The sequence below is a fragment of the Pseudorca crassidens genome, chromosome 2, assembly GCF_039906515.1.
Source record: "Pseudorca crassidens isolate mPseCra1 chromosome 2, mPseCra1.hap1, whole genome shotgun sequence".
In the NCBI taxonomy this organism is placed as follows: domain Eukaryota; kingdom Metazoa; phylum Chordata; class Mammalia; order Artiodactyla; family Delphinidae; genus Pseudorca; species Pseudorca crassidens.
The window spans coordinates 146012010-146031149 of NC_090297.1; the positions used below are offsets into that span (position 1 = coordinate 146012010).

Genomic DNA, 19140 nt, shown 5'->3' on the forward strand with positions numbered 1-19140 from the left:
GTAATTTACTCCAATAAAGATGTTAAAAAAGAAAGACAAATCAAAGCAATTACTTGACATTCCTTACAATAATCACATGACATTTCTAACCCCAAGAAGCGAAGTGGACCAAAAATAAAATGTGTACAAGAGGCTTAGATCAATTCAGCCTCCATAATAAATTACTATGGAAAACCAGGATGTTTGTTGCATGCTGTCTACCCCCTTTCCAAGAGCATCATTGATATAACAATATTCACTGAGCTCAGAGACGAAATATAAGACTGGATGAGCCAGGATGGATTTTCTGAGCAGGGCCAGGACTCAGGTGAAGCAAATGGAGGCTTCTAAGGAGCACAGTTTAAGTAGGTATTGCCTCCCACAGATGTGCAAGTCCTCAGCCTGAGGTTCTTACATTAGCTTTGCAATTGCAAAAGCCAGCCGGCCACTTGTTCCACACTGGAAGTGATAATAAAACACAGTGGCAAGCAAGCCCATCTGGAGAACAACAATCAGAAACGGCAGGGGGAGCTGAGGGATCTTTTAGAACAAAGACTCCAGGGCAACTATACGTTTATGGGGCAAAATCAAGAAGACTAAGAAAACTCAGAAGAAGCAACTGTGTAGCCAAGTGCATGAGTGTAGGAATAATATAAGGATAGGGACTTCCCTGGTGGCGCAGTGGTTAAGAATCCGCCTGCCAATGCAGGGGACACAGGTTCGATCCCGGGGCCAGGAAGATCCCACATGCCGTGGAGCAACTAAGCCCGTGCGCCACAACTACTAAGCCTGTGCTCTAGAGCCCACGAGCCACAGCTACTGAAACCCTTGCAACCTAGAGCCTGTGCTCCGCAACCACTGAGCCCACATGCTGCAACTACTGAAGCCCGCACACTTAGAGCCTGTGCTCCGCAACGAGAAGCCACCACAATGAGAAGCCCACGCACCACAACGAAGAGTAGCCCCTGCTCGCTGCAACTAGAGAAACCCCTCGTGCAGCAATGAAGACCCAACACAGCCAAAAACTAAACAAACAAACAAATAAATAAGGATGAAAGCTAACGTCTGTAAACACCTACTATGTGCCAGATGCTTTCAACGTACATATTAGCTTATTTAATTTTCAAAACAGCTTTTAGAGGTGAGAATTATTATTATCATTACCATTATTATTACCATGTAAGAGATAAGAAAACTGAAACTTAGATTTAGTAAGTTGCCCTGGATCTGAGAGCTAGTAAATGCCCTGGCCTGTGCTATTAACCTAAGTCTATTTTTTTAATCTACAGTCCCACATACAAAGACGTTATTTTCAAGAAAAACAGACAGCGATGAAATCATCAAAATATACGTCATGGGGGCTTCCCTGGTGACACAGTGGTTATGAGTCTGCCTGCCAACGCAGAGGACACGAGTTTGAGCTCTGGTCTGGGAAGATCCCACGTGCTATGGAGCAACTAGGCCCGTGCACCACGACCTCTAGGCCTGCGCTCTGGAGCCCACGAGCCACAACTACGGAAGCCCGCGAGCCTGGAGCCCGTGCTCTGCAGCGGGAGATGCCACCGCAGTGAGAGGCCCACACACCGCAACGAAGAGTAGCACCTGCTCACTGCCCGAGCGCAGCAACAAAGACCCAGTGCGGCCAAAACTTAATTAATTATATATATATATATATACACACACACACACACACACACACACACACACACACACACACACACGTCATGTCGCAAGTTAGTAAAAAACCGCTTTAGACATAGCCCTTTGTGTATCTGTACACAAACTTGGTGAGAAACTTTCGTACCTCACAATTTTCATAGCCTGACAATATTTTTGAGAGGGTCAGAAAACATGGATTGCCATCCTGTTACACAGATTAAAAAAACCGAAGGGCCAAACGCGACTTGAGTGAAGGGCAGAGAAAGGATGGTGGCCCAGGCGCTCTGAAGCTGGCCAAGCCATGGGTCCTCCCACTGGATGTCCCTGAAGGGCCTTAATAAACCAAGCCACTGACCTCCACATTCCCGTGAAACTGAACATGGTGCTCACACAGCGAGGGAGAGGCGGTGGCGTGAGTCCATCCAGGCGCATGAGCAGAGCTGGGACACCAAAGAGCACCAAGTACTTCACATAGAAGAAGAGCACTTGGGCCAACGCCAGTCCTCCTGAAAGACAGAGGGGCCTGTGAGACACAGCGACAAGAAGTGGAGCAATCTCCTGGGAAAGATGCAAGGCTCCAGAAACACACTACCTGCTCCCGCTTCTCCGACCACTCCCCTCCCCTCCCCGCAACTCACACATTTAACAAGTCTCCCATGTCGGTTCTGGGCAATGATATTTTGGCATTAACAAATACTGAAATCTCCTTTATTATTGTGACAGGCAACAGGACCTCTTAACAGTCATGCTTTTACAAATGCTAGAAAAGGGCACACTTTAAAAATACACAGATATGTAAATAAATAAATAAATAAATAAATATATATATATATATATATATATATATATGGCATTAAAAACTATTAGAAAGGAAAAATCCTTCCCAAATCCTTTCAAAACCTCACGTGAGTTCACACCCACTAGGATGGTTAGAAGCATAAAGTAAGATCAACAAGGGGGCAAAGATGTGGAGAAACTGGAACCATCATACACTGTTGGTAGGAATGTAAAATGATGTGGCCACTTTTCTTTTTGGCCACGCCACACAGCATGGGGGATCTTAGTTCCCTGACCAGGGATCAAACCCATGCACCCTGCAGTGGAAGCGCAGAGTCTTAACCACTGGACCACCAGGGAAGTCCTGATGTGGCCACTTTAGAAAACATTTGGCAGTTCTTAAATGATTAAACATACAGTTACCATATGACCCAGCAATTCCACCCTTGGGTATATACCCAAGAGAAATGAAAACAGGGGTCCACATAGAAACTTGTACCTGAATGTTCATAGCAGCATTATTCACCCAATAATGTGGTTAATAATCCGCCTCCCAATGCAGGGGACACGGGTTCGAGCCCTAGTCCAGGAAGATCCCACATGCCCTGGAGCAACTAAGCCCGTGCACCACAACAACTGAGCCTGAGCTCTAGAGCCCGTGAGCCATACCTACTGAGCCCGCGTGCTGCAACTACCGAAGCCCATGCACCTAGACCCCGTGCTCCGCGACAAGAGAAGCCACTGCAATGAGAAGCCCACACACCGCAACAAAGAGTAGCCCCTGCTCGCTGCAAATAGAGAAAGGCCGTGTGCAGCAATGAAGACCCAATGCAGCCCAAAATTAATAAATTTTAAAAAAGAAAGAAAGAAATGAAGTACTGATACATGCTGCAACATGAATCTTGAAAACAACATGCTAAGTGAAGTGAGCCACGAAAGGCCACATATTACATGATTCCATTCATATGAAAGTCCAGAAGAGGGAAACAAAAACAGAAATAGAGACAGAAAGTTGATTACTAGTTCCTTAGCACTGAGGGGCTGGAGAGCAAGATTATGGGGGGTGGTGGCTAAATGGTAGGGGCTTTTTCTGAGGTAATGAAAATGTTCTAAAATTGGTGGTGGTGATATTTGCACATATCTGTGATATAATAAAAGCCATTGAGTTGTACACTTTAAATGGATGGATTGTATGATATGTGAACTCTATCACAATAAAGCTATTAAAAAAAAAAAAAACAGGGCTTCCCTGGTGGCGCAGTGGTTGAGAGTCCACCTGCCGATGCAGGGGACACGGGTTCGTGCCCTGGTCCGGGAAGATCCCACATGCCGCGGAGCGGCTGGGCCCATGAGCCATGGCCGCTGGGCCAGCATGTCCGGAGCCTGTGCTCCGCAACGAGAGAGGCCACGACAGTGAGAGGCCCACATAACGCAAAAAAAAAAAAAAAAAAAAAAAAAACATAAGGGCCCCAAGCTATAAGAACCAGCAGCTTCTTGGCCAGAACTGTGTCCTTTTGGAGCAAAAGGAATGCAGGGTGTGGGCGCAGGGTGAGATCTGAGGCCGAGACACATACTCTGACGCCACAGGCCTCCGCCTGCGCCCTCTGAGGGCAACCCATGTCTCCAGCTGGAGCTCAGGGTGCTCTACTGATTGACACATCCCTGTGGACTTCTGGGCCAGTTGCTTCCAACCTCTTCACCCTGAGAGGAGGATGGGGCATCTGGGCTATAGGTCTACGGGGCACCACAAACCTGGGCAAACTGCTGGCCTCAGCAGCAGCGTGAGGAGGTGAAGCGAGTCTGCCAGAGCAGTGCCCATAAGGAGAAGGCCAAGGGCAAAGTGCACGAGGAAACCCTGGAGTAGATGACCAGTGGCCACGTGCTGTCCAACCTCCAAACTCACCTTCCCCAGCGTGCAGGGAAATAATGCAGGGCAGGCTGATGCCACTGACCAGCTTATCTATGGGATAGTCTGAAGGAAAGAGCTAAGCCTTAAAGAAGTACTAGCAGAAGATATTACTGTCTGGTCCTCTTGATGTTACACAAGGATCTTTGAAAGAATATCACTACCATGGAATGTGTGTCTATAAATAGTAACTCTGTGCCAGCAGAAACACAGAAGCCCTTTTCTGAATATACAATTTGGGCAAAGGCAAACAGTGGTTCAAATTCAGCAGCCATATGTCTTATAAGGAGAAAACCCCAGGAATCACCACGTCTCAGCCCCACTCGGGAGTGGTCAAACAGGTTCTTTTTGGAAACCAGACTACAGTCATATCTGTTGGAAGGGCTGGTATATAATGGTAGCCTTCTTGGATGTATCTGGTAAGAGACAAGAAAAAAGCTGATGTGTGTGCATGTGTGTGTATGAATACATATATATGTGTGTGTGGGTGCGTATATACAAATTCAACAAGAAGAGGGATATATATGCCAACAATACCATCCTAAAAGCATTTGCTGGGGGGCACAGGACTACCCTGAAGGGTGGAGAAATCAGTTCCATTGGCTGAGATGGCAGTGAGGGAACCTATAACATATTTTAAAATGAACCACCAGGCTCTAGTCAGAAAAGTCTCAGAGCTACCAAAAGGCAGGACAGAAGTAAGAATGACTAATTAAAAGGCACAAAGCTTCCAGATCTGACAATGATCAGCCTGAAGAACTGAAGGTATCAAAGGACCTACGGAAGACTGAACATGGATGGTCAAGGCCACCCAGAGCTCTTTTATAGACGAAGCATCAGAGATTTCTTTTCCTTGTTAACGGATACCAGATCAGGAAGGACAGGCTGCTCCTCGTCTCAAATGCTGCCTTTAATTTGACATTTTTTGCGTACAGCTGTTACATATGAGGCATATGAATTAAAATCCATAACTGAATCTACATTTTTATGAATCACTATTTGCATACAATCGTCACCATTTGTTAGTACTTTCATATGGAACTAGGCTAAGGAAAGGGTTGCTTCTGTACAGGTATTTAATAGAACTCTGTGGCTAGATCTAATTGAAGATAACATAATTGGGGATTTTTTCCCCCAATATGGATGGAAAGCACAAGAAGCCACATATTTATCAATATGCAACAACTGTCCCATTTATGTGATATTGAGTATTTTTTTATGGATTAAGATACAAAAGGCTTAACTTTTTCCTTGACATTTTAGTAACTGGTTCATAAGCTTATAGAAAAAGAAATGATGCATAGTGGTTGTTAAAACATTATAACTGTGATTTCTGTATTTAGTCTTTCTGAAAAAAAAATGTGTTAAACCCATGTGTTAAACCCATGAGTTTAACAATTCTGCTCTCTTGCTGTTGATTTCTATCATCCCTATGAAAGACGCATGGCTCATTCTTCTTTCCCCTTGACCTGAAGATTAGTCTTTCCCTTTTAAGATTTGGCCCAAGGTTTCAGGGCTAACCCTAGGGATTAACAATCTCCCACTAGGAATATGATATGCTGGAAGGCAACATAAGAAAGAAAAATATCATATGATATCACTTATATGTGGAATCTAAAAAATGGTACAAATGTACTTATGTACAAAACAGAAATAGAGTCACAGATGTAAAAAAAAAACAAACTTATGGTTACCAGGGGGGAAAGGGGGGAGGAGGAATAAACTGGGAGATTGGGATTGACATATCTAAAATAGATAACTAAGAAGGACCTACTGTATAGCACAGGGAACTCTACTCAATACTCTGTAATGACCCATGTGGGAAAAGAATCTAAAAAAGAGTGGATGCATGTATATGTATAACTGATTCACTTTGCTGTACAGCAGAAACTAATACAACACTGCAAATCAACTATATTCCAATAAAAATTCAGAAAAAAGAATACAAGTGACTCTACTCTGACTGAAAGTTATTTGACATACATAAATTGAACTCACTTTCAGTATATTTAAAAATACAAAATTTAGCTATTTTTTTAAATATTTTAAAACATTTTTGCCAGGATTATATTTAAAAGATCTTCTTACTAGCAGGAGTTATGATTGGTCTTAACCTAACCCAACACCTTCCTCCCAAAAAAGTCACAGATGAGTTCATACGTTACACTCATTCATTCAACAAGCGTGTTCTGAGCCCCTGACCACTGAATCACTAGTTAGTTGCTATGGGAAGTAGACTAGTGGTCAGACCAGGTGGGGACCCAGGCTTCAGGGAGCTCACAGGTCAGTTTCATTACAGTGCCATTTATCTCTCCCCTCGGCACTTGGTGTTTTCTTCTGCCTTTATGCCCTATCCCACCGTTCCCTGGCAAAATCCCATGTATCCTTCAGGCCCCAATTCCAATATGGCCTCTTCTTAACTTCCCTATGCTTCAAGTGGAATCAATAACTTATTTTGCATTAATTCAATATATAATTATTGAGCACCAACTGCTTACCAGATACTGAGCCATACAGTGTTGAATAAAGACATGAGATCCCTGCTTTATAGAGTATACAGTGTGTTAAAAGTGACAGAAAATAATGTAAATCAGGAGTGGGATTAAAATCCTCACATCTAGAACAATCTGAACACAGTGACTTAGACGAATTTGTTAGAACACTTAAAACTATTCGTTGTAATTATTACATGCCTAGTATGATGTAGATGCTTGGTATACATCAGTGGACATTCCTGCCTTCATGGGGCTTACATCTTAACAGGACTCAACAAAAAACAGACATAAAAATAAATAAATTCTATATGGATACTAAGGAAGTATGGCAGAACATATTCCCCAACAGTGGCTGCAATGATATCGTCCATCTCACATGCCCTTCTGTAATGTAATCTTGCCACTCCCCCCGTCAAAAGTAAATCTGGGCAGGTCCTAGGACCAGGAGATTCAGAAAAAGTGATGCTGTTCCAATTCCAAGTGTAGCCGGTCATTGGCCTGGCATCTTCTGCTTCCTGCCCTTTGGAACGCTCACTCCTGGATCCAGCTGCCAGGCTGCGAGATGCCTGAGCCACGTAGAGAGGCCACATGAAGATGCTCTAGAGGACAGCACCCGCTGAGCTCCCAGCCAAGTCAGCCTCAATTGCCAACCGTGTGAGGAGCCACCTTCAATGTCCTGCCCAGTAGAACCTTCAGATGCCTGCAGCACGAGCTGATATCTGGCAGCAACCACAGGAGAGACCCCAAGCAAGAACTACCCAACCGGGCTTCCCTGGTGGCACAGTGCTTGAGAGTCTGCCTGCCGATGCAGGGGACACGGGTTCGTGCCCCAGTCCGGGAGGATCCCACATGCCGCGGAGCGGCTGCGCCCGTGAGCCGTGGCCGCTGAGCCTGCGCGTCTGGAGCCTGTGCTCCACAATGGGAGAGGCCACAACAGTGAGAGGCCCGTGTAACACTAAATAAATAAATAAATAAATAAATAAATAAATAAATAAATAAATAAATAAATAAATAAAAGAACTACCCAACCAAGTCCTGTCAACCAACGAAACAGTGAGAGAGAGGACATCACTGTTTTCAACTAAGTTTGGGGATGGTTTGCTATTCAGCAACAGCCCACTGGGACAGAGGGTGATAAATGCAATGGAAAAAGAAATAAAAATTGTTGAGCAGGGTAAGGGAACTCAGAATGCAGAGATGGCAGGTGCTGCTATGTTTTAAAAGGGGAGTCAGGGTGGTCCTCATTGAAAAGAGGATATTTGAGCAAAACCTTGAAGGTAAGGGGGTGAGCTATGCAGCCCCCCGGCTCTCTCCAGGCTGTCATCATCCTTTGTTCTATGGTTTGTGCTGTGATTATCACACCAGACCACAGTTGTACCCATTCTGCGAGACCACAAGCTTTTCAAGATCAGGAATTATATCATATGCCTCTTGCATTCCCAGCACCTAATATCTGACCTATAATTAAAGCTTAATAAATGTTTCCTTGAAAAGTAACTAAATTGATCATTCACCCCATAGTATGAAAACTCTTTGTATCAGGGTTTTTCTGGGAAGTATACTGATATTCTAAGATCTTAATCCTCTATTCTGAGGACTAAGCCACTACTGAAGTTCAGACCTGCCACCAAATAAAAGAATCCTCTGTGGGTCTGGGACTTCCCAGCATCAAGAACAAAGCCGGGAAAGGGAGACAGAACCAGAAGTCCTAGGTCTATGCTTGCTGTTGCCTCCAAGTGACTGAATGTGTAGTGAATTCTACCACCTGTGGGCCACCTCCAACTGGAAGGGCCTCAAACTCAACTTGTCCAAAGAGAATGAGGCTTTCTCTCCTTCAAAACCAGAAACAGAAGAGACTTTCGAGACAGGAGGAGATTAATTCTACAAAGAGTTCTAAGAGAATGGGGACTGAGAAAAAGTCCCAAATATTGGGGTTCCCTTGAGTTCAGCCCTTCCTCCATTGACACCCCTACCTACCCAGCCCTCCATACTCTCTGCATTTGATATGACCTCACCGTAATTTGAACTGATCTAAAGCAGCTGGTGATGGGCTCCCATTTGGATTTCCCCCTCCTCTCAGCTCTGGTCCTCAAACAAGTAGATGAAGAATTTCATATTGGTGGGGGGGGGGGTAGGTGTGAAGGGGAAAGTGAGTCAGGCCCAACTCACTTCTCCTCCCTGGAACTACTCATTTACCCAATCGCACCCTTCACTCTCTCTTTGCTCACTCATTCCTCTGCCTAAAGGTCTTCCCCTCTCCATTTTGTCTGCTGAAACTGTATCCTTCTTTAAGGCCCCACCTAAGGCCATTATTTCACAAAGTCTTCCCTAAAGCTCCAGCCAAAACAGTCACATGCTTCCTTGCAAGTACATAACGTGGGACAGCTTTCTGCGAAGTCCGGTCACCGTAAGCTCTATGGGGCAGGGGCCACAGCTGTCCTCTCCACCTCCGTCCCCTTAGCCCCAAGCAGTGTCTGACACAGCATGGATATGACCAATGGGTATTTGCTGAATGAAGAAATGCACTGAAAAAAATAAATGTACTTTCATGTATATTAACCCACTGCTATTTTTTATTCAACCCTGGGTCATAAGTATTACTCCCATTGTCAGATTTAAAAAAACAAACATTTGTAAGGATTATGACCTCCTCAAGTCTCAGGGGTCATCAACACTGGATCTTAAAACCCAGGTCTCTTGTTTCCAAAATCAATGACCTCTCCCTCTAGTGAAAAGCCTTCACTAACCAGAGAATGGGTCAAGTCATGTCTTATGCCACAGTTTGCCGAGGATTGGAGAGAGACGTCCCTCGGCTCTGCTGGCCTGCTGCAGAGCTGCCATCTTTGCATGCCTGAGCCCTGTCTTTGGGATGCCAACAGTCAGTGAAAGGCACTGGCTCCAGCTTCACTCCGCTTCAGGAGGCATGTTGTCTCTGCACTATCATACTGTCGTATCTGTCCCCACCAGCTTGTGCCACCCTGACCCACCACTATACTCCCATCTCCAGCCTTTCCTAGGCTCCTGCCTCAGTCCATACCCTGACCTCAACCCTGGACCTTTTCTGCTCCAAGGCAAATGACTCCAGTCACTTTCATCTTGCCTACATCTAACCTATTCTAGATTTTGTGAACCATTCTGTGATTGTCTGTTCGGATTAGGAAGCCTAGATATTTTATAAAAGTCTCCTCACACATAAAGTTCTTTATAAGAAATTTCATGCCTACAGTGAACAGTACCGTATTTTACACCTAAAAATGTGGTAAGAGCATAGATCTCAGGTTAAGTATTCTTACCACAATAATAAAAAAAAAGAACCTTTCCTATATAAGATCAGGGTGAGTACTAGAAGTATAAAGATTAGTCAGTAAGAATACAGATCAGGAACCACAACCTAAAGAGAAGTAGTGCCACGATAGAATTGGCAATTCTTCCCTTCCCGCTGGGGGTATCAGGAGGAAGGGGAGCTCACGTCTTGGGAAGGTCACCTGTGGTCAGAATTACCATGATTTCACAGGTTCCCATAGAGACACTAAAGCAGAGATAGCTATTGCCTTGCAGTGGTTACATAACACTCTTTGTCAGGAGGAGAAGATGGACTGGTGCCAAGAAAACCAAGTCAGTAAACGTGATTGACGGGGGAAGGGCATGAGATAATAAAACTGAGGAATTGCTACCACGAGCTACAGAAGAGCAAGCATTGAAGTCAGGAAGGAAAGAACAGCGTGCTGGTGAGAGATGTCGCCGACGGAGCTCATGAACCTTGCCCAGCCTGCCGAGGCCAAGGAGATAAAAGGAATTCAATAAGTAACTACAGCAAATTCTGTAGTTTCAACCTAAACCTAAGGATTTAGAAGTTGAACCTGCAGCCCCACCAGGCAGCCTCACCTTCTGGGCTCAACAGGATAACTGACTTACTGAAGGAGAAACCAGCTGGAGCCCAGTAATGAGTTCAGACTCATCCACTACATCATCCTGAGCTGAATCTCTAACTAACGTGAATACGTGTCATTTATCTACCGGGGCATGGTTTGCATCACAAGATTCCCTGCTCATACTATAGCAATAATATGCTCTGAACAACTGGCTGTACATGTAGATGACAAGGTCACCCACGCCCAGCAGTTGACCCTCCAGGGCTCAAAAAGAAGGGACGGTGGTCCCAGCACCCGGGCTGCATCTCCCCCATGAGCAGTTCAGAGAAGGCTGCTTCTTAGAAATGCAAATACTGAGTATTCAGTGCAAGTAAATGCCAAACCAAGGAGCTGGGAGGAGTCAAAAAAAAAAGGCAATGAGTTGGAGAGGCTAGAGGAATGGTAATCAAAGTGCCCAAACCCCCAAACTGGAGGTGAGCCAAGAGGGTGGATGCCAAATGAAACAAAAACACACTCAAGTTGTTCAAGAGTGATCCTGGAGATGTAACTTTCTGGCCACGCAATTTCTTTCTAAGTGACATACAGCAGAGGACAGAGAGGCCAGGCTGTAGTCCTCAGGTGGGTCCCCGTTCCGGTGGGGGGCGGGGCAGCAGCCAAGCAAGGGGACCAAGGCCTGGGCTCTCCTGACAGGGTGTAAGTCAGAGCTCTGCCCTTTCTTCTCTCCCTACGACTGTGAGGATGGGACCCACAACATCCTTTACATGAGGCTCCTCAAACAACTCTAGTTCATTTTCCACATGCCCTATTCGTTACCAACAGCCATTTAAAACAATAGTCACATACGTAGTGAAAGTGTAAAGAAACACATGAGAGGAAAAATCACCAAACTCAGGATACTGGTTACCATTTAGAAGAAGGAAGGGAAAGGCAATCAGGAGGGGTCTCCACGGGGCTTCAACTATGTTGGTAATACTTTACTTTTTAAACTAAGTGATGGATAAACACGTATTCCCTATATTTTTAATGACGTTTGAAATATCTCAAGTGTGTGTGTGTGTGTGTGTGTGTGTGTGTGTATAAAATATAGTCTCACTGCCAGGACAAGTTTACCAACAAACTAGTTTCTGAGAATACGTTCTGGCATACTAGCAGCAGCTACTGGTTATTAAGCACTTGCTCTCTCTATATACCGAGCAGTATGCGTCATCATTTTTAATTCTCACAACATACCCCTCTGTGGGCATGGGTATTATTACGACCCACATTTTATAGACAGGAACCTGGGCACAAAAAAAGGTTACAAAGCTCGCTTAAGATCACACACTAAAGTAGCAGAGTCAGGACTTGAATCTGGATCTGCTGCTTCCGAGCCACCACATTTACTAGATTCACATACAACTCTGAGACCAGACTCGGAACAGAGTCTGTGTGAGGTAGACCAGATGACAGGACAACAAGCAAGCTGCTAAAGGGAGTTGAAGGAGGTATTCCAAGCAGAAAAAAACAGGCAGGGACCGAGCTCTAAAGATCCTCTGGAAGCCAGCCTCAAGGAGCACACAGTAAGTAAAGATATGCAAGGAACAAATGGGCTGTGGTGAGCAGCTCTGGATTCACAGATGTGAGAATTCTGATCCTCATAGCATCAAAATAAGTAGTTACTAACTCAGAAAGTTTACCTTCCAAAATGCTTAATCTTTGGGCATACTAGTTAATGCAAAATCTAGTTTTCAAAACTTTCTTCTTGTTAGAGTTTAAAGCACCAAAATGCCTCTCTTCAAAGAAAAGGTATATTGCTAGGGGGAAAAAAATTATCCGGATAGAATATTAAATCCTATTTTCCCATCCTCTTTAATTATAAATTGTTAACATCTTTAGGGAAAAGGCTATAAGCCACAATAAATCACACTTAATATCAAATTATAATTGTCCAATAAAAATATTAAATATATCACAAAACAGATCTTAAAGTAAAATCAAAGTGTTCCAGAAGCATTTTTAAATGGTAAAATATATTTACAATCTTTTTTAAAAATGACTATTGTCATGTAACAGAACAGACATGCTGAATTAAGAGTTTATATAAGTCTGCAAAGGCCCCTCCCCATCCAAAAACTGTGAGGGAAGAAGAACCCACGCAGCAGAAACAGAGTAATACTACACACACAGCTAAGTAAGACTTAATGAAGTTATGTGGGAAAGGAGGGAGATTTACACAGGGCTGAGTGACCTGAAAACTCTAAAAAGCAAATCTGCAGGTAGAGATCAGGTGTTGATTATTGTTTGGATTTTGATGCTTCAGTGTAACTCATTTTGCCCAGAAGAAGTGGTCTGTAAAATCTATGTGCAAAAAGAATTGGAAATTAACTACTAATTAAAGTATTCTATTGCAAATCCTCAAGAAACCACAAAATCCCTGTAGGAAGCAAATTACTGCCTCCCCAAAGTATCCAACAAATTTAGACTTCCATATATCAACTTTGCTTAAAAGAAAAATACGCCTGTTTTATGGTATCTAAGAAGTTAGCTGTACACTAAGCTACCTGAGCACAATAATGGGTTAGGTAGGGATCAACAAAGATCACAGTATTCTGAGGGATACTGGGGAGGGCAAGGGAGGGCAAGGGATAGTGTTTTAGTGTTTTAAATAACTGTGGTGCAACTTGCTACCCTTTATGACCCCACATGGAGCAGGCATCTCTCCCATTCTGCAAGCATGCACCATGAAATTATCCTCCCACTACACGGAGCACCTGTAATTGAACAGTCAAGTCCCACAGTAGTAAATCCCAGCGTAGCTACGGGTTCACACTATATTAATTTTAAATAACCTCAGGATTCTAGTCCAAGGAGAGAATTTATAAAAATTTTCTGTTGTATCTTAACAAACCTCGGCATATTTAATGCCTCCAAAGGGTGAAAAAGCAAAGAGACTCTTAACGCTATCTGACATATGTGTCCCTAGTTTTCAAGACAGACATCAGATGTCAAACGTCTGATTCCTCTTCCTTCACTGTGATGTTATAGAAGGAGAAAAAGCCAATGGATGGCTTTGTTAGCATTTCATTAGCATTTAGGTAGGTGCGCAGACATTATTTCAACAACAGCTAGTGCTTAAACAATGAGTTACAAAACTACATGTACTTAGGAGATGGGGCTCTAAAGTCCAACCAGTGAACAGTTAAGATTTCAGAAGACTCTAATGTACATTCCGCGAGCTTCATTATATCTTTACCTATGAGGTAAGAACAACTCACCCGCAATTATTTTCACCACCCCACCCCTTCAATCACTCTCAAATCCCTTGCCAAAGCTCTCTTTTATCCCCATAACCTCTTATACCTGGATTTACCATAGATTTACCATGGTGAAACACTATTCAATAATGAACTCAAGAAATGTGATCTTTTTGGGGTCTTTTAAAGAAAAGCCATAAGTTATTGCCTTTGCCCTCCTTAATCCTAAACCCCTAAACTCAAATTCAGGTATAGTTTCAGGTTGCCATATTTTGTCTTCTTATAAGATTCTGATGTTCAAAAGAAAATGAGGATACATGTCATCGTACATTTGTCCAAAGCCCTAGGACGTACAACACCAAAAGTGAACCCCTATTGTAAACTATGGACTTTGGGTGATAATGATGTATCAATGTAGGTTCATCAATTTTAGCTGATGTACCTTCTCTGATAGGGGATGTTTACAGTGGGCAGCCAGGGGGAACAGGAGGTATATAGGAAATTTCTGTACCTTCCTCTCAATTTTGCTGTGAACCTGAAAGTGCTATAAAAAAATAATAAAGTCTTTTTAAAAAAGAATGAAAGAAAAGAAAATGAGAGTTATTATCTTCTAGAGATACTACTGAAATGTTTATGTATAGTGATAAGACATCTGGGATTTGCTTCCAAACAGTAGTATCAGAGAGAGTACAGACGAAAGAAAACATGGCCATGAATTGATAATTGTTGAACCTGGGTGATGAATATTTGGGGGTTAATTATATGCTTATGCTTTTATTTTTCCAAAGTATGAACTTTTAAAATGGGAGGCATTAAGAGCCCCCACCAGAACGCTGAATTTTAGCCAGAAATATTTAACTTCCTGTTTACCCACCAACCAAACACATCTGCAGGGGATAGTGAGCAAGATGTACTAATACCAGCACAATTCCACCTCCTTCTCACATTGTGAGCACAGAAAGTCTGAAAAGGGTAAAATGGAGAGGCCAGTGACAGGAAGGAGAAGGGAGAGAATGCCATGAGGTGGAATAATGAAACTGCTAATCAGTCCCTGAATCACTGGGAACTGGCAGCCCATGAAGAAGCATGTCTCCATATAGGAAGATGCCCCACGGCGATTTTCATCAATAACAACGTTTCTCAAGTTGATTTGGTCCTAAGAATCACCTAGGATAACAGGTAATCACAGAGATTCCCAGGCCCCTCCCTGACAGATTCTGGTTCAGTAGGTTTGGGTCCGAGCCCTGAAATCTGAATGCAGAACAAGTCCTGGGAAGTTATGTTCAGTCAAGTTTGAGAAATTCTGAGTTAAAAAATCCACACCCTATTCCCTTTCCCCATGTTTAAAAACATACATCAAAGTGTAAACAGCAATTTTCCTGGGGAAAGTAAGGTTACCTTTCTGCTGCTGTTCATTCACATTTTCTGATTTTCATGTATAGAAAAGAGACCCCTCTCTTGCTCAATCTGTTGGTTCTATGACAGAACTTCAAAGGTAATGTTTTGGACTCATTCTGACACTCATGGCCGAGTTACCAAAAAGGGAACATGCAGGGAATTTCAAAGGAAAATCTGAGCCACAGGACTGACCTTCAATCTTCTTAGCTAAAGACTGCTATAATTTTGATAACAGCAACATAATTGTGAAGAAATAATATTCTTCTAGCTTGAGAGGGAAGACCGGTGGTCTCCTGGGCCCAATCTGATACACTCCATTAGAGAAAGGAAGCCCCACATTTCTCTGCAATGAGTTCTGCTAAAATAAATACGTCCTCAAAAAGTCGTGCTACTCTATTTACAACAGCCAAGCAACCTAAGCATCCATCAACAGACGAACAGATAAAGAGGATGTGGTACATATATACAGTGGAATATTACTCAGCCATAAAAAAGAATGAAATAATGCCATTGGCAGCAACATGGATGGACCTAGAGATTATCATATTAGGTGAAGTAAGTCAGACAGAGGAAGACAAATATCATACAATAACACTTATATGTGGAATCTTAAAAAAATGATACAAAATGGGCTTCCCTGGTGGTGCAGTGTTTGCAAGTTCGCCTGCCGATGCAGGGGACGCGGGTTCGTGCCCCGGTCCGGGAAGATCCCACGTGCTGCAGAGCGGCTGGGCTTGTGAGCCATGGCCGCTGAGCCTGCGCGTCCGGAGCCTGTGCTCCGCAACAGGAGAGGCCACAGCAGTGAGAAGCCCGCGTACCAGAAAAAAAAAAAAATGATACAAATGAATCTATATGAAAAACAGAAATAGAGGACTTGGTTCAAGGTAGCAGAGTAGAAGGACGTGCTCTTACTCACTCTTGGGAGAGCACCGGAATCACAACTAACTGCGGAACAATCATCAACAGTAAGACACTGGAACTCACCAAAACAGATACCCCACATCCAAGGACAAAGGAGAAGCCACAATGAGACAGTAGGAAGGGCACAATCACAATAAAATCAAATCCCATAACTGGTAGGTGGGTGACTCACAAACTTGAGAATACTTATACCACAGAAGTCCACCCACTGGAGTGAAGGTTCTGAGCACCACGTCAGCCTTCCCAAACTGGGGGTCTGGCAACGGGAGGAGAAATACCTAGAAAATCAGACTTTGAAGGCTACTGGGATTTGACTGCAGGACTTCGACAGGACTAGGGAAACACAGACTCCACACTTGGAGGGCACACACAAACTAGTGTGCTCATTGGGACCCAGGGGAAGGAACAGTGACCCCATACGAGACTGAACCAGACCTACCTGCTAGTGCTGGAGGGTCTGAAGCAGAGGCAGGGGGTGGCTGTGTCTCACCATGACGACAAGGACACTGACAGCAGAAGTTCTGGGAAGTACTCCTTCGCGTGAGTCCTCCCAGAGTCCGCCATCAAACCCACCGAAGAGCTGGGTAGGCTCCAGGGTTGGGTCGCCTCAGGCCAAACAACCAACAGGGAGGGAACCCAGCCCTACCCAGCAGCAGACAAGCAGATTAAACTTTTACTGACTTCTGTCCACCAGAGCAACAACAACCAGCTCTACCCATCACCAGTCCCTCCCGTCAGGAAACTTGCACAAGCCTCTTAGATAGCCTCATCCACCAGAGGGAAGACAGGAGAAGCAAGAAGAACTACAATCCTGCAGCCTACAGAACAAAAACCACATCCACAGAAAGACAGACAAGATGAAAAGGCAGCGGGCTATGTACCAGAGGAAGGAACAAGATAAAACCCAAGAAAAACAACTAAATGAAGTGGAGATAGGCAACCTTCCAGAAAAGGAACTCAGAATAATGATAGTGAAGATGATCCAGGACCTTGGAAAAAGAATGGAGGCAAAGATCGAGAAGATATAAGAAATGTTTAACATAGACCTAGAAGAATTAAAGAAAAAACAAACAGAGATGAACAATACAATAACTGAAATGACAAATACACTAGAAGGAATCAATAGCAGAATAACTGAGGCAGAAGAATAGATAAGTGACCTGGAAGACAGAACAGTGGAATTCACTGCTGTGGAACAGAATAAAGAAAAAAGAATGAAAAGAAATGAAGACAGTCTAAGAGACCTCTGGGACAACATTAAATGCAACAACATTTACATTATAGGGGTCCCAGATGGAGAAGAGAGAGAGAAAGGACCCGAGAAAATATCTGAAGAGATTATAGTCGACAACTTCCCTAACATGGGAAAGGAAATAGCCACCCAAGTCCAGGAAGCGCAGAGAGTCCCATACAGGATAAACCCAAGGAGAAACACGCCAAGACACATAGTAAGCAAACTGGCAAAAATTAATGACAAAGAAAAAGTATTGAAAGCAGCAAGGGAAAACAACAAATAATATACAAGGGAACTCTGATAAGGTTAACAGCTGATTTCTCAGCAGAAACTCTACAGGCCAGAAAAGAGTGGCATGACATATTTAAAGTGATGAAAGGGAAGAATCTACAACCAAGATTACTCTATCCGGCAAGGATCTCATTCAGATTTGATGGAGAAATCAAAAACTTTACAGAGAAGCAGAAGCTAAGAGAATTCAGCACCACCAAACCAGCTCTACAACAAATGCTAAAGAAACTTCTCTAAGTGGGAAACGCAACAGAAGAAAAGGACCTACAAAAGCAAACCCAAAACAATTAAGAAAATGGTCATAGGAACATACATATCGATAATTACCTTAAACGTGAATGGATTAAATGCTCCAACCAAAAGACAGGCTTGCTGAATGGATACAAAAACAAGACCCATATATACGCTGTGTACAAGAGACCCACTTCAGATCTAGGGACAGATACATGCTGAGAGTGAGGGGATGGAACAAGATATTCCATGCAAATGGAAATCAAAAGAAAGCTGGAGTAGCAATACTCATATCAGATAAAACAGACTTTAAAATAAAGAATGTTACAAGAGAGAAGGAAAGACAGTACAGAATGATCAAGGGATCAATCCAAGAAGAAGATATAACAATTATAAATATTTATGCACCCAACATAGGAGCACCTCAATACATCAGGCAACTGCCAACAGCTATAAGAGAGGAAATCGACAGTAACACAATAGTAGTGGGGGACTTAAACATCTCACTTAAACCAATGGACAGATCATCCAAACAGAAAATTAATAAGGAAATAGAAGCTTTAAATAACACAATAGACCAGACAGATTTAATTGATATTTATAGGACATTCCAACCAAAACCAGATTACACTATCTTCTCAAGTGCGCATGGAACATTCTCCAGGATAGATCACATCTTGGGTCACAAATCAAACCTCAGTAAATTTAAGAAAATTGAAATCATATCAAGCATCTTTTCTGACCACAATGCTATGAGATCAGAAGTCAGTTACAGGGAAAAAAACGTAAAAAACACAAACACATGGAGGCTAAACAATATGTTACTAAATAACAAAGAGATCACTGAAGAAATCAAAGAGGAAATCAAAAAATACCTAGAGACAAATGACAATGAAAACATGACGATCCAAAACCTATGGGATGCAGCAAAAGCAGTTCTAAGAGGGAAGTTTATAGCTATACAATCGTACCTCAAGAAACAACAAACATCTCAAATAAACAATCTAACCTTATATCTAAAGAACCTAGAGAAAGAAGAACAAACAAAGCCCATACTTAGTAGAAGGAAAGAAATCATAAAGATCCGAGCAGAAATAAATGAAATAGAAACAAAGAAAACAAGAGCAAAGATCAATAAAACTAA

The 19140-nt window shown here is 43.1% G+C and overlaps 1 protein-coding gene across 18 annotated transcripts in view; it reads right to left on the reverse strand.

Annotated features, from left to right (window-relative positions):
• Positions 1–19140, reverse strand: part of HHAT (hedgehog acyltransferase) — a 363049-nt gene that overhangs the window by 218533 nt on the left and 125376 nt on the right. For all 18 annotated transcript variants that reach the window (XR_010941290.1, XR_010941289.1, XM_067729070.1 and 15 more), the window contains one exon: positions 1994–2144. Coding sequence is in view for 16 of the 18 variants with exons in the window: in XM_067729070.1 (XP_067585171.1) it covers positions 1994–2144 (151 nt within the window). In the remaining 2 variants the exon portion in view is untranslated. The remainder of the gene's footprint in view (positions 1–1993; positions 2145–19140) is intronic.